Genomic DNA, 15,807 nt, shown 5'->3' with positions numbered 1-15,807 from the left:
GTTCACGGTGGGAACTATACATGCGGAGATAATTTGTTCACCTACTCTGAGTCTCACAAAAACACGGTGGTTGGAACCAAAAATCTCAAATTTGGACGACTCATCAGACCAAAGGACAAGCTTCCACTGGTCTAATGTTCATTGCTTGCGTTTCTTGGCCAAAGAAAGTCTCTTTTTATTATTGGTGTCCTTTAATAGAAGTTTCTTTGCAGAAATTCGACCATGAAGTCCTGATTCACGTTCTCCTCTGGACAGTTGATGTTGAGATGTTACTTGAACTCTGTGAGTTGTAATCTGAAGTGTAGTTAATTGCCGATTTCTGAGGCTGGTAACTCTAATGAACTCTGCAGCAGAGGTAACTCTGGGTCTTCCAGTCCTGTGGCAGTCCTCATGAGAGCCAGTTTCATCATAGCGCTTGATGGTTTTTGCGACTGCACTTGAACATTTTTAAAAGCTCTTGACATTTTCTGGATTGACTGACCTTCATGTCTTAAAGTAATGATGGACTGTCATTTCTATTTGCTTATTTGAGCTTTTCTTGCCATAATATGGACTTGGTCTTTTACCAAATAGGGCTATCTTCTGTAATCCACCCCTACCTTGTCATAACACAACTGAATGACTCAAATACATTAAGAAGGAAAGAAATTCCACAAATTAACTTTTAATAAGGCACACCTGTTAATTGAAATGCATTCCAGGTGACTACCTCATGAAGCTGGTTGAGAAAATGCCAAGAGTGTACAAAGCTGTCATCAAGGCAAATGGTGGCTACTTTGAAGAATCTCAAATATAAAATCTATTTTGATTTGTTTAACACTTTTTTGGTTATCTATGATTCCATATGTGTTATTGCATAGTTTTGATGTCTTCACTATTATTCTACAATGTAGAAAATAGTAAAAATAAAAACTCGAATGAGTAGGTGTGTCCAAATTTTCGACTGTTACTGTACGTGTATGTGACCAATAAAATTTGATTTCATTTGATTTATTCTGGATATAATGACAAAACATTACATAGCCTAGTGGGCTTATTCACATTATGATCTAGTAATGAAATAACATGACAAATACATTTTGTTTTCCATGTTACAACTGCAATTTCAGACAATACAAGGGTTCTACTTGAACTTGAATTTGGAGCTCAGAAATTCAAGTACTGTAATTTGTATTGGTATTTATTATGGGTCCCCGTTAGCTGCTGCCAAGGCATCAGCTACTCTTCCTGAGTTCTGGCAAATTTTAAAACATTACAATACATTCATAACAGATTTCACAGCACACTAAGTGTGTGCCCTCAGGCCCCCACTCCATTATCACATATCTACAACACCAAATCCATCTGTACCCTGTGTGTATAGTATGTATGTTACCGTGTGTATTTGTATGCTTGTGCTTGTGTCTGTGCCTATGTTTGTGTTGCTTCACAGTCTCCGGCTGTACCATAAGATGTATTTTTATGTTTTTTAAATCTGATTCTACTGCTTGCATTAGTTGAGTTGTGTGTGTCTGAGTTGTGTGCTGGTTGTTTAAACAGACAGCTCGGTGCTTTGAACATGTCAATACATCTCACAAATACAAATAGTGATGAAGTCAATCTCTCCTCCACTTGGAGCCAGGAGAGATTGACATGCATATTATTAATGTTATCTCTCTGTGTACATCCAAGGGCCAGTCGTGCTGCCCTGTTCTGAGCCAATTGCAATTTTCCTAAGTCCCTCTTTGTGGCACCTGATCACACGACTGAACAATAGTCCAGGTGCGACAAAACTAGGGACCTGCCTTGTTGATAGTTCTGTTAAGAAGGTATTATGGACAGACTTCTCCCCATCTTTGCTACTGTTGTATCAATATGTTTTGACCATGACAGTTTACAATCCAGGATTACTCCAAGCAGTTTAGTCACCTCAACTTGCTCATTTTCCACATTAATTATTACAAGATTTAGTAGAGGTTTAGGGTTTAGTGAATTATTTGTCCCAAATACAATGCTTTTAGTTTTAGAAATATTTAGGACTAACTTATTCCTTGCCACCCATTCTGAAACTAACTGCAGCTCTTTGTGTGTGCAGTCATTTCAGTCACTGTAGTAGCTGACGTGTATAGTGTTGAGTCATCCGCATACATAGACACACTGGCTTTACTGAGAATTTCTGATTCTATGTTGGCGAGGCTTCCATTAAAGAACACCCTCTGTGTTCTGATAGACAGGTAACTCTTTAGCCACAATATTACAGGGGATGTAAAGTCATAACACATACATTTTTCCAGCAGCAGATCATGATCGATAATGTCAAAAGCTGCACTGAAGTCTAACAAAACAGTCCCCGCAATAATTTTATCATCAAATTCTCTCAGCCAATCATCTGTCATTTGTGTAAGTGTTGTGCTTGTTGAATGTCCTTCCCGCAGTTTCAAACACAACCTCAGTTTCCGCTATCTTCTTCATCTGACTCAGAGAAACTGGCCAATGTTCTCCCAACCCCATGTGCCCTGTTGCTTATGGTGCTTTCATGTCAATTGGGAAGTTAAAAAAAACAGGTCAAATCACGACATCAGTGATCTTCAGGTCGGATTTTTTTTCTTCGAGTTCCCAGTTGTTTTGAACGTTCTGAAATCTGAGATTTCCGAGTTCCGATTTCCCAGTTGTTTTGAATGCAGCATTAGGTCCTGTCTTGGTACGTCATTATTTACATCTTGTAACAGTATCTACCGGAACTTCCGCTAAAAACGGAAGTAGGTACGTGGCCGCTTCAGGCAGCTGACATTCTGCATGATGGCGACAGAGGTTCAGAGCGCCGACCTCAACAATGGCAGTTCTAGCCGGCTCGAAGTCTCCATCGACGGCCTCACCCTCAGCCCCGATCCCGAGGGCGAGCAAGTCGCTGAACCTGACCCCGAGCATGATGCCGAGGACCAGAGCACCACCGACGATAGGGAAGAAGGCGAGTCTTCCAAAACCACGATAGAGAGGAAATGGGGCTTTGGTTTGCTGGAGCTATACAGACTAGCCTTGAAATTCTTCAAAGGTATTTTATATTCGTATTTGATAATAAAAATGTATAATAGCATTTATTCACGATTTGACTAGGTAACGTTAGATTGCTTTTTCATCCCTGTGTTCATTGTTTTCTTGCGGTGCACTAGCTAACATTTAACTAAACGTTAGCTATTTAGCCACTTGCTAATGATGCTTGGCTAACTGACAAAATGCCACAGAAAATTGAAGGTTTTTAATCAATCAGAATCTCTGAATTCCAATGATTGCTGGATGGTGTCTCTTGTTGTTCAGACAACGCAAGAATAAAGGGCTAACTGTAATGTTTATAGTCCAGATTAAAGATGAGGCGACAGTTAACTTGACATGTAATGTGTCGATATGGTCATGTGGATCCTCCACGTAGTTAGCTAGCTGTCAGTCTCTAGAGTCTAGGGAATGAGAATCCAGTTACTAGTTTGACTGGTATGTGGCAGGCACACACCCTCCACTAACCCATGATCATGTCTCAGTTCCATTACACATTGGACGAAGGGTCTTCTGTATGGGGGAGTTTCGTTACTGCCATATCTCCATGTTACTGCCCGTGTTTACAGTCGACTACCTGTGCTAATTAGCGATCTGCATCTCCTAACACCTGTGTATAAACGGAAGATGGACGCCACAAGCGTGTTACTGAAAAATACGGTTGGCTGCAACTGTGTTAAAACAGGACAGTAAGTGTGTATTTTGCATATATGAAAGTAGAGGGATTTATGTTTGTAGAACAATACCGCAATTGACAACCGATACATTTTAGATGGAGTATTTGGCTGTTTTGGCTTCCAGAGCCAATTCACCTTTAAACATAGCCTCTACGAATCTTATCTAACCTGTAGGCTCACTTTTAAAACATTGGTCATACATTGGTTGAATTAGCTTAATTTGAACGTACTTTTCCTGTTGTCTGCAGTTTTTGTCCTTATGTAGGAGGTAATCTGAGACAAAGTATCCACGGAGTAGTGTTAGTAACCAGACTTTCAGTACACTGGTCTGTATATCGGTTTTCTATTTCCGGTTTGTATTTTCAATACCAATGCAATTTGCTCGCGACTTGCACAATATGTCATTAATGGCTGAGGTTGATTTACATTTTATTAGGAGTTATTTTAGTCCAAGGGCTAGACTTCCAAGAGTCCTTAAGAAATGTAAAAAACAGACAGAATATTATCCCACACAATCAGCTGGCAAATTTAACAAGCACTAGCAGCTTATTGCGAGGTAACTTCCTTCGGTCTACAAAGTTTGGTTACATTCGGCTATTGTTTACATATTGTACATCTCATGAAATGCCTTACTAGATACAAGCGATGGAATATCTTGGCACCTCAAGAAGTCGAATAAACAATACTTTACTGTGGACATTTGATCTCCACTACCTTCCGGCAAAAGGACCAACAGCACGGACAACCAGTAAAGTAAACTCAAATATTATTTTATTCAACGTTCTGGCTTGTAGAGCCTTACATCTTTTTTTTACTGTGACTTCTTTCAGACTGACAAAGTATGTGGACACCTGCTCGTCGAACATCTCATTTCATGGGCATTTATGGGCATAAAATCATGGGAATTAATAGGGAGTTGGTCGCCCCTTTTGCTGCTATAACAGCATCCAATCTTCCGGGAAGGCTTTCCACTAGGTGTTGGAACATTGCTGCTGGGACTTTCTTTCCATTCAGCCACAAGAGCAATAATGAGGTCCCGCACTGATGTTGGGCAATTAGGTCTGGCTCGCAGTCAGCATTCCAATTCATCCCAAAGGTGTTCAATGTGGTCAGGGCTCTGTGCAGGTCAGTCAATTTCTTCCACACCGATCTTGACAAACCATTTTTAAGGTGAATCTCGCTTTGTGCACGGGGGCTTCGTCATGCTGAAACAGGAAAGGGACTTTCCAAAAAGTTTGAAGCACAAAATCGTCAAGTTTCATTGAATGCTGTAGCATTAAGATTACCCTTCACTGGAACTAAGGGGCCAATCCCGACCCATGAAAAACAGCCCCAGACCATTATTCCTCCTCCACCAAATTGTACAGTTGGCACTATGCATTGGGGCAGGTAGCGTTCTTCTGGCATCCTCCAAACTCAGATTCGTTCGTCGGACTGCCAGAAGGTGAAGCGTCATTCATTGCTCAGGAGAGCACATTTCCAATGATCCAGAGTATGGCGGAGAGCTTTACATCATTTCAGCCGACACTCGGCATTGTGCATGGTGATCTTAGGATTGTATGCTGCTGCTCGGCCATGGAAACCCATTTCACAAAGCTCCCTTTCAACAGTTCTTGTGCTGACGTTGCTTCCAGAGGCAATTTGGAATACGGTAGTGAGTATTGCAACTGACGATAGCCCTTAAAAATTGTCTAAGCGCTTCAGCACTCGGCGGTCCCGTTCTGTGAGCTTGTATGGCTTACCACTTCGCAGCTGAGCCGTTGTTGCGCGTTTCCACATCACAATAACAGCACTTACAGTTGACCCGGGGCAGCTCTAGCAGAGCAGAAATTTGACTAACTGACTTGTACAGTCGTGGCCAAAAGTTTTGAGAATGACACAAATATTAATTTTCACAAAGTCTGCTGCCTCAGTTTGCATGATGGCAATTTGCATATACTCCAGAATGTTATGAAGAGCGATCAGATGAATTGCAATTAATTGCAAAGTCCCTCTTTGCCATGCAAATTAACTGAATCCCCAAAAAAACATTTCCACTGCATTTCAGCCCTGCCACAAAAGGACAAGCTGACATCATGTCAGTGATTATCTCGTTAACACAGGTGTGAGTGTTGAAGAGGACAAGGCTGGCGATCACGCTGTCATGCTGATTGAGTTCGAATAACAGACTGGAAGCTTTAAAAGGAGGGTGGTGCTTGGAATCATTGTTCTTCCTCTGTCAAACATGGTTACCTGCCGTCATCATTGCTTTGCACAAAAAGGGTTTCACAGGCAAGGATATTGCTGACAGTAAGATTGCACCTAAATCAACCATTTATCGGATCATCAAGAACTTCAAGGAGAGCAGTTCAATTGTTGTGAAGAAGGCTTCTGGGCGACCAAGAAAGTCCAGCAAGCACCAGGACCGTCTCCTGAAGTTGATTCAGCTGCGGGATCGGGGCACCACCAGTACCACCAGCAGGCAGGTGGCGGGTGGACAAACAAAACCCCATAAACTCCAAGCATTTATTATGCAAGAATGGGCTGCCATCAGTCAGGATGTGGCTCAGAAGTTAATTGACAGCATGCCAGGGTGGATTGCAGAGGTCTTGAAAAAGAAGGGTCAACACTGCAAATATTGACTCTTTTCATTAACTTCATGTAATTGTCAATGAAAGCCTTTGACACTTATGAAATGCTTGTACTTGTACTTCAGTATTACATAGTAACATTTGACAAAAATATCTAAAGACACTGAAGCAGCAAACTTTGTGGAAATTAATATTTGTGTCATTCTCAAAACTTTTGGCCATGACTGTAGGTGGTATCTTATGACAGTGCCACATTGAAAGTCACTGAGCTCTTCAGTAAGGCCATTCTACTGAAAGTCTTTGTCTATGGAGATTGCATGGTTGTGTGCTCGATTTTATACCCCTGTCAGCAGCTAGTGTGTCTGAAAGAGCCAAATCCAGTAATTTGAAGGGGTGTCCACAAACGTTTGTGTGTATATATAGTGTAAGTCTGTTTATGCAACTTTAAACATAACATGTGAGGTTCTATAAGGAATAACTTTGGGCTCCTTTAGTCCATTATTCGGCTAACCCTCTACTGCCATTCATACGTCCAGTTACAGTGGAGGAGGCGGATTTGCACACTGAACAAAAATGCAACATGCAACAATTTCAAAGATTTTACTGAGTTACAGATCATATAAGGCAATCAGTCAATTGAAATACTTTCAATAGGCCCTAATATATGGATTTCACATGACTGGGAATACAGATATGTATCTGTTGGTCACAGATGCCTTTAAAAATAAGTAAAAAAATAAAAAAAAGTAGGGGTGTGAATCAGAACCAGTCATTTGGCTCATGCAACGTGACAAACTCCATGTGACAGGAGGTATCAGGCTTTTAATTGTGGCCTGTGGAATGTTATCCCACTCTTCAATGGCTGTGTGATGTTGCTGGATATTGGCGGGAACTGGAACATGCTGTTGTAAACGTTGATCCAGAGCATCCCCAACATGCTCAATGGGTGACATGTCTGGTGAGTATGCAGGCCATGGAATAATTGGGCCATTTTTAGCTTCCAGGAATTGTTTACAGATCCTTGCTACATGGGGCTGTGCATTATTATGTTGGAACATGAGGTGATGTTGGCGTGTGAATGGCACGACAATGGGCCTCAGGATCTTGTCACGGCATCTCTGTGCATTCAAATTGCTATCGATTTAAAATGCATTCGTGTTTGTTGTCTGTAGCTTATGCCTGCTGATACCATAACCCCAGTGCCACCATGGGGCACTCTGTTCACAACGTTGACATCAGCAAACCGCTTGCCCATATACGTCTGCCGTCTGCCTAGTACATTTGAAACTGGGATTCATACGCTGGATAAGTGTGTTCTTCATGGGTCAGTAACAATCGAAGGTGAGCATTTGCCCACTGAAGTGGTGAGGACAACGAGCACTCAGATGCGCTTCCCTGGGACTGTTTCTGACAGTTTGTGCAGAAATTCTTCGGTTGTGCAAACCCACAGTTCCATCAGCTGTCCGAGTGCTTATGTGTCCCGCAGGTGAAGAAGCTGGATGTGGAGGTGCGTGGTCTGCGGTTGTGAGGCCAGACGTACTGCCAAATTCTCTAAAACGACAGAGGTGGCTTATGGTAGAGAAATGAACATTAAACTCTCTGGCAACATCTCTGGTGGACATTCCTGCAGTCAGCATGCCAATTGCACTTCCCTCAACTTGAGACATGTGGCATTGTGCTGTGACAACTGCACATTTTTAAAGTGGACTTTTATTGTCTCCAGCACAAGGTGCACCTGTGTAATGATCATGCTGTTTAATAAGGATCAGACTTTTTTTTCTGCCTAAATGAACATACCCAAATCTAACTGCCTGTAGCTCAGTACCAAGGATTTGCATATTGATAATATTTGAAAGGAAATACTTAGTTTGTGAAAATGTGAAATGAATGTAGGAGAATATAACACACTTGATATGGTAAAGATAATACAAACAAAAAAACATGGGGGTAAATTTTTTCTTTTTTCTGTCATCTTTGAAATGCAAGAGAAAGGCCATGCATTGAGAGAGGATTCTCGATGTTGTCCTGAAGATGGCAGCAGTGTGTGCAATGTTTCAGACTGAGCCAATGAATTACTAAACTACACAATATTTTGTATCAAGTCTGCCAGGAGTTTGCCCAAATGTGCCGACTTGGTCAAATTATACATTTTCAAGTACATAACTGTAGAGAACCGTACAAAAATGCTATTACACACTCCCAGGAAGGTCGTCATACATGATGGATCATGAGCTTCCCATCAGAAAATACACTAACCTTCACATCTAGATGGCCGGGCGGGGTGGGTGTGGAGCCAGAGACACCACTGTGGTTGAACTGTAGAACCCAGTTTGTACATTTTGAAAATTAAAATTTATTTTATCACTGGGACCCTCAGGATGACAAATCAGAGCAAGATTACTGAATATAAGTACATTATTTACCTTCAGGGGTGAATGTATCAAACCAGTTGTCGTTAGAAGTGTTTATTTATTTTTGTGCACCATCCTCAAACAATAGCATGGTATTTTTTTTTTCTCTAATAGCTTCTGTAAATTGGACACTGCTGTTAGCTTAAATTCTTGTTAATCTTTCTACCCATATAAGTCATGTCTATGTCCCAGAATTGGCTGTTTACAAAGTCATTCTAGTCACATTATCGCATATTGAGCAACAACTGTCCTGGCTTAGGGACACCGATCCCGTAGAGGTTAATCAGCTTCTTATGCCACACCTGTCAGGTGGATGGGTTATCATCTTGGCAAAGGAGAAATGCTCACTAACAGGCATTTAAACAAATTTGTGTGCGAAATTGATTTCAGTTCATGAAATGTCAAGTTTATATTTTTGTTTAGTATATAAATTAAATATTCTTCAAGAATCAATGGGTACATATCTTATGCCTCATGAGCTTAGTTCAACTGTTATACCCCATCAGAAGCCAAAATATAAGCTTGTTTACTCAGTTCCACACTAGGCTCAACGTGGTTAATTTATCATTTTGATATCATGCATGGTCAGTCATTGCATCCATTGCTCTATGAATTTTAGAGCGCTTTCATTTCTCCAACCTAAATCAGTTAGTAAGCTTTGTTAAAGTTTAAACTGCTGATTGCCACTTAAAAAAAGGTTCTTAATTTCTGACTATATATATATATATATATATATATATATCTCATAGTTTTGACACCTTTTTCAAGCTTTTAAATGAAATCAAGCTAGACCATTAAACCTTTTTGGCCTAGGCGTCCCGCTGGTGGGACAACTTCCGGTGAAACTGGAGGGTCAGCAATTCAAATAACTAATCATAAACATTTTGGTACATATGTGTCTTATATCAGTTGAAAGCTTAAATTCTTGTTAATCTAACTGCACTGTCTGATTTACAGTAGCTATTACATCAAACATGCCATGCGATTGTTTGAGGACGGGGCCCCAGATCAAACTATTTTTTTCCACCGGCACAGGTTTCATAAATTCTCAATTGGTGATTATTTTTTATTTTTATTTAATTTAAATATTCACTTTTTGAAAGTCTTCTTCTGATTTGTCATCCAAAGGGTCCCAGCTATAACAGGTAGTGTCGTTTTGTTAGATAAAAACCTTCTTTATATCCCAAAAAGTCAGTTTAGTTGGTGCCATCGATTTGAGTAATCCACTCTTTCAACATGCAGAGAAAGGAATTCAAAAATCTACCCCTAAACTGTTTCAACAAGTCAAAATAAGTTTCTATTTACTCCTCAGATACCCTAAAATGTAATCAAACTATAATATTTCTTACGGAAATAAGTATGTTCAATAGGAAACAGATTTTAGCAGGTGCGTCCTGTCTTTATGGCGTGCGCAAACATGAATTTCCAAGACTGTGTCCCTGCCGTTTTTGAGTTACAAGCCTGAAACCTTGAACATAGACTGCTGACACCCTGTGGAAGCCATAGAAATTGCATCCAGGGAGATATTTTCAGTATGCCCTTTATACTGGCCATTCTAAGAGAATGGTCTCTCAAAGAAAAATTCCGGTTGGTTTTTCTTTGAATATTCCTCTACCATATCTATTGTGTTATTCTCCTACATTATTTTAACATTTCTACGAACTTAAGTGTTTTCTTTCCAATGTTACCAATTATATGCATATCCTGGCTTCAGGGCCTGAGCAACAGGCAGTTTACTTTGGGCACGTCATTCAGGCGGAAATTGAGAGAAAAAAGGGGCCTAGCCCTTTAACCTTTTCCAGTGATGAACTTGGATGTCTAATCCAGGGTAGGCCGTCATTGTTAATAACAATTTGTTCTTAACTGACTTAAATAAAATAAATTGGGTGAACTTTGAGCATCTCTATGTCCTGAATGTTTTTGGATTCTAAAAGTAACTTCTGCCAACAAATATTAACGCTTCATGTGAAGTTTTAGTTTCATGAGCTGAAATTCAAGATGGCGGCACCGATAGACATGGCAGCTCTGCTTCTAGCTCCTAAGCAACTTTGCAGTATTTTTTTGTGTGTTATTTATTACGTTAGGGAAAGGAAAGGGGGATACCTAGGCAATTGTATAACTGAATGCATTCAATTAGCCCAGAACGTTTTGTGTTATTACATACACCCGGAAATAACTTTTGGATATCAGAGCGGCAGTAATTTAACAGCATTATGACCAGAAATACAACTTTCCCCAGTTAGATCTTTTATTCTTACCCCCCAGGGCAATTGAACTTATCCCAGAAGCTGCTCCAAGACGCCACAGATAGGGAAAATGACCTGACCAGTCAGAATCCGTACTTCAAGATTGTTTTGATCACACGGACTGGGATATGTTCCAGGTTGTCTCTGAGAATAACATTGACGTATACACGGACACGGTGATGGACTTCATCAGGAAGTGTATAGGAGATGTACGCACTGTAACTGTTAACCTACCCAAACCAAAAATCGTGGATAGATAGATTGCGGCTTTTGCGCAAAACTGAAAGCGCCAACCACCGCATTTAACCACGGAAAGGTGACTGGGAATATGGTTGTATATAAACCGACCTACTCGATTATGTAACAACATTTGAAATTGTTTTTTACATAGGATAAAAGTTGACTCGGAGCTAGAAAATTGTAATATCATTCACTACAGTTAAGGAACAATGAGAAAGTAATTCTGCTTTGATGGTTGATTAACTTGTAACCTCACTTTGAAGAAAATGGCCCTTGAATGTTTTGGTACACCCACTGGAGAGCTTTTCTTTGTCTACACCATTCATTGTTTTCACCCTCTTAAACTTGAGCCCCACCCAGCTCTTTAAGGTTTGTGGCCATGTACTAAACAACCAAAGATTTCAAGACTAAAGCCTGGTTTATACTACGGGTGTGTTCGTAAATTCAATCTAGAGTGCCAGAGTGTGCTCAGGGTGCGCTCTGGGCTTTCTTAAACTGAGCGTTGTCAGATTGTGCGTTCGTAAATTCAGAGCTATTCTCTCTTGGAGCGCACACTGAACGCTCTGGCCGAGGGAGTAGGGTTGATCCGAGCGTTCTGACCTAACAGCAGGCAACAATTTTAATTACGCTTTTTGGCCAATGTTTACTGACACTGGCCATATTCAACGGGTGTTGAGCATTTGTAAATTTGGCCGTTAGATGAGAAATCGGAGTAGATAACCAGAGTGAATTTACCAGCTACGTCTATCGTGTGTGTCGCAGTGACCTCATTAACATTGTAATGAAATGGTTACTTGCATAGTGGTTAAACATGTAGTTAGCTAGCTAAACAATGAACCATAATCCCAACTCGTAACACTACCACCCTGCATGAATCGGCAGGTAGCTAACCAACCAGGTTCAATGTTAGCTAGCTAGCGAACATTAGGCTATAACTAGCAATGCAAATAGCTCTGAGATAGGAATAAAATTACTACTCAAATCATACACGTAATGTTAGTGGGCCAGCCAGCTAACGTTAGGTAGCTAGCTAACAGTACGCTTTAACCTCTTGGGGCTAGGTGGGACGCTAGCGTGCCACCCGTGGTGCACTCCATCAACAGCAGGTGCATTTCAAGAGCGGCAAATTTGAATCCAAATAAATGTCAAAATTCAAATTTTTCAAACATACAACTACACCCTTTGAAAGATAAACATCTCCTTAATCTAACCACGTTTTACGATTTCAAAAAGGTTTTACGGCGAAAGCATAAATTTAGAGTATGTTAGGACAGTACATTTACAAGAGTTGTGTGTAATGTTTTGTCAATTCAAAGACAGGGTCACCAAAACCATAAAACCAGCTAAAATGATGCACTAACCTTTTACAATCTCCATCAGATGACACTCCTAGGACATTATGTTAGACAATGCATGCATTTTTAGTTCTATAAAGTTCATATTTATATCCAAAAACAGCGTTTTACTATGGCATTGATGTTGAGGAAATCGTTTCCCTCCAATAACCGGCAGTCAAGTCAGCACCACTAATTAAATAATTAAAATTAGAAAACATTGGTAAAATATTATATTGTCATTTAAAGAATTATAGATTTACATCTCTTGAACGCAATCAACTTGCCAGATTTAAAAATAACCTTACTGGGAAATCACACTTTGCAATAATCTGAGCACTGCGCCCAGAAAAATACGCGTTGCGATACAGACTAGACGTCATGTTGGGGAGATCTAAAATCGAAAATACTATGTAAATAATCCATTACCTTTGATTCTCTTCATCAGATGTCACTTCCAGGTATCACAGGTCCATAACGAATGTAGTTTTGTTCAAAAAAGCTCATCATTTATGTCCAAAAATCTCCGTCTTGTTAGCACATGATCTAAGCCAGCCGGACTTCTCGTCATGAACGAGGGGAAAAAATATATTTACGTTCGTTCAAACATGTCAAACGTTGTATAGCATAAATCATTAGGGCCTTTTTTAACCAGAACATGAATAATATTCAAGGTGGACGAATGCATACTCTTTTATAACGTATTGGAACGAGGGTACCCAACATGAACTCGCGCGCCAGGTGTCTAATGGGACATCATCGTTCCATGGCTCTTGTTCGGTCAGATCTCCCTCCAGAAGACTCAAAACACTTTGTAAAGGCTGGTGACATCTAGTGGAAGCAATAGGAAGTGCCAAAATATTCCTCAGCCCCTGTGTTTTTCAATGGGATAGGTTTAAATGTAATACAACACATCAGGTATCCACTTCCTGTCAGAAAATGTCTCAGGGTTTTGCCTGCCAAATGAGTTCTGTTATACTCACAGACACCATTCAAACAGTTTTAGAAACTTTAGGGTGTTTTCTATCCATATATAATAAGTATATGCATATTCTAGTTACTGGGTAGGATTAGTAACCAGATTAAATCGGGTACATTTTTTTTATCCAGACGTGCAAATGCTGCCCCCTAGCCCTAACAGGTTAACCTCTCTGGGCTAGGCGGGACGAATTCGTCCCACCTACGTAACAGCCAGTGTAATCCAGTGGCGCGATTTTCAAATACCTTAAATCCTATTACTTCAATTTCTCAAACATATGACTATTTTACAGCCATTTAAAGACAAGACTCTCGTTAATCTAACCACACTGTCCGATTTCAAAAAGGCTTTACAACGAAAGCAAAACATTAGATTATGTCAGAGTACCCAGCCAGAAATAATCAGACACCCATTTTTCAAGCTAGCATATAATGTCACAAAAACCCAGAAGACAGCTAAATGCAGCACTAACCTTTGATGATCATCAGATGACAACCCTAGGACATTATGTTATACAATACATGCATGTTTTGTTCAATCAAGTTCATATTTATATCAAAAAACAGCTTTTTACATTAGCATGTGACGTTCAGAACTAGCATACCCCCCGCAAACTTCCGGGGAATTTGTACTCCCTGTTCACCCATGACTGCGTGGCCACGCACGCCTCCAACTCAATCATAAAGTTTGCAAACGACAACAGTAGGAGGCCTGATTACCTACAAGGAGGAGATGAGGGCCCTGGCTGAGTGGTGCCAGGAAAAATAACTTCTCCCTCAACGTCAACAAAATGAAGAAGCTTATCGTGGACTTTGGGAGACAGCACGTCCCTATCCACATCAACCGCACCGGAGTGAAGGTGAAAAGCTTCAAGTTCCTCGGCGTACACATCACTGACAATCTGAAATGGTCCACCCACAGTGTGGTGAAGAAGGTGCAGCAGCGCCTCTTCAACCTCAGGAGGCTGAAGAAATTCCCAACGCATCACCAGGGGCACACTGCCTGCCCTCCAGGACACCTACAGCACCCGATGATACAGGAAGGCCAAAAAGGACATCAACCGCCTGATCCACGGCCTGTTCAATCCCGCTATCATCCAGAAGGCGAGGTCTGTGCAGGTGCATCAAAGCTGGGACTGAGAGCCTGAAAGAAGCATTTTATCTCAGGGCCATCAGACTGTTAAATACCTATCAGTAGACGGCTACCACCCGGTTACTCAACCCTGTACCTTAGAGGCTTCTGCCCTATGAAGATAGACATGGAATCACTGATCACTTTTAACCTGTTGGGGCTAGGGGGCAGTATTTTCACGGCCGGATAAAAAAACGTACCCGATTTTTAAACTGGATACTACTTACTCAGAAACGAGAATATGCATATAATTAGTAGATTGGGATAGAAAACACGAAAGTTTCTAAAACTTCTTTCTCTCTTTGAACGAATACAACGTCGCCCGGTTGGAATATTATCGCTATTTTACGAGAAAAATCGCATAAATTGATTTTTAAACAGCGTTTGACATGCTTCAAAGTACGGTAATCTAATATTTTGAAATTTTGTCACAAAATGCGCCCGCGCGTCACCCTTGGGATACTGACCTCAACGCACGAACAAAACGGAGCTATTTCAATATAGCTATGGATTATTTCGAACCAAAACAACATTTGTTGTTGAAGTAGAATTCCTGGGAGTGCATTCTGACGAAGAACAGATTACCAATTTTTCTAATAGCAAATCTGAGTTTGGTGAGGGCCAAACTTGGTGGGTGTCAAATTAGCCCGGCCATCACGGCTAGCTATCTACTCAGAATATTGCAAAATGTGCTTTCGCCGAAAAGCTATTTTAAAATCTGACACCGCGATTGCATAAAGGAGTTCTGTATCTATAATTCTTAATATAATTGTTATGTTTTTTGTGAACGTTTATCGTGAGTAATTTAGTAAATACACCGGAAGTTTGCGGTGGGTATGCTAGTTCTGAACATCACATGCAAAAAGCTGTTTTTTGATATAAATATGAACTTGATTGAACAAAACATGCATGTATTGTATAACATAATGTCCTAGGAGTGTCATCTGATGATCATCAAAGGTTAGTGCTGCATTTAGCTGTGGTTTTGGTTTTTGTGACATATATGCTTGCTTTGAAAATGGCTGTGATTATTTTTGGCAGGGTACTCTCTTGACATAATCTGTTTTGCTTTCGTTGTAAAGCCTTTTTGAAATTGGATAGTGTGGTTAGATTAACGAGAGTCTTGTCTTTAAAATGGTGTAAAATAGTCATATGTTTGAGAAATTGAAGTTATAGCATTTATGAGGTGTTT

General features: G+C 40.4%; 1 protein-coding gene across 4 annotated transcripts in view; it reads left to right on the top strand.

Moving 5' to 3' along the window:
• Positions 1-2,706: 2,706 nt before the first annotated feature.
• The window catches only part of LOC106571761 (Golgi resident protein GCP60), a 46,025-nt gene continuing 32,924 nt past the window's right edge, over positions 2,707-15,807 (top strand). For 3 of the 4 annotated variants that reach the window (XM_014145195.3, XM_014145194.3, XM_014145193.3), the window contains exon 1: positions 2,707-3,031. In XM_014145195.3, coding sequence (XP_014000670.1) covers positions 2,776-3,031 — 256 coding nt within the window. In that variant the 5' untranslated portion in view covers positions 2,707-2,775. The remainder of the gene's footprint in view (positions 3,032-15,807) is intronic. The other variant, XM_014145192.3, reaches the window with a different exon arrangement.

The sequence above is a fragment of the Salmo salar genome, chromosome 15 (assembly GCF_965601325.2).
Source record: "Salmo salar chromosome 15, fSalSal1, whole genome shotgun sequence".
In the NCBI taxonomy this organism is placed as follows: Eukaryota; Metazoa; Chordata; class Actinopteri; order Salmoniformes; family Salmonidae; genus Salmo; species Salmo salar.
Note: the sequence above shows the minus strand (reverse complement) of the source record. Positions and strands in the feature narration are given on the sequence as shown.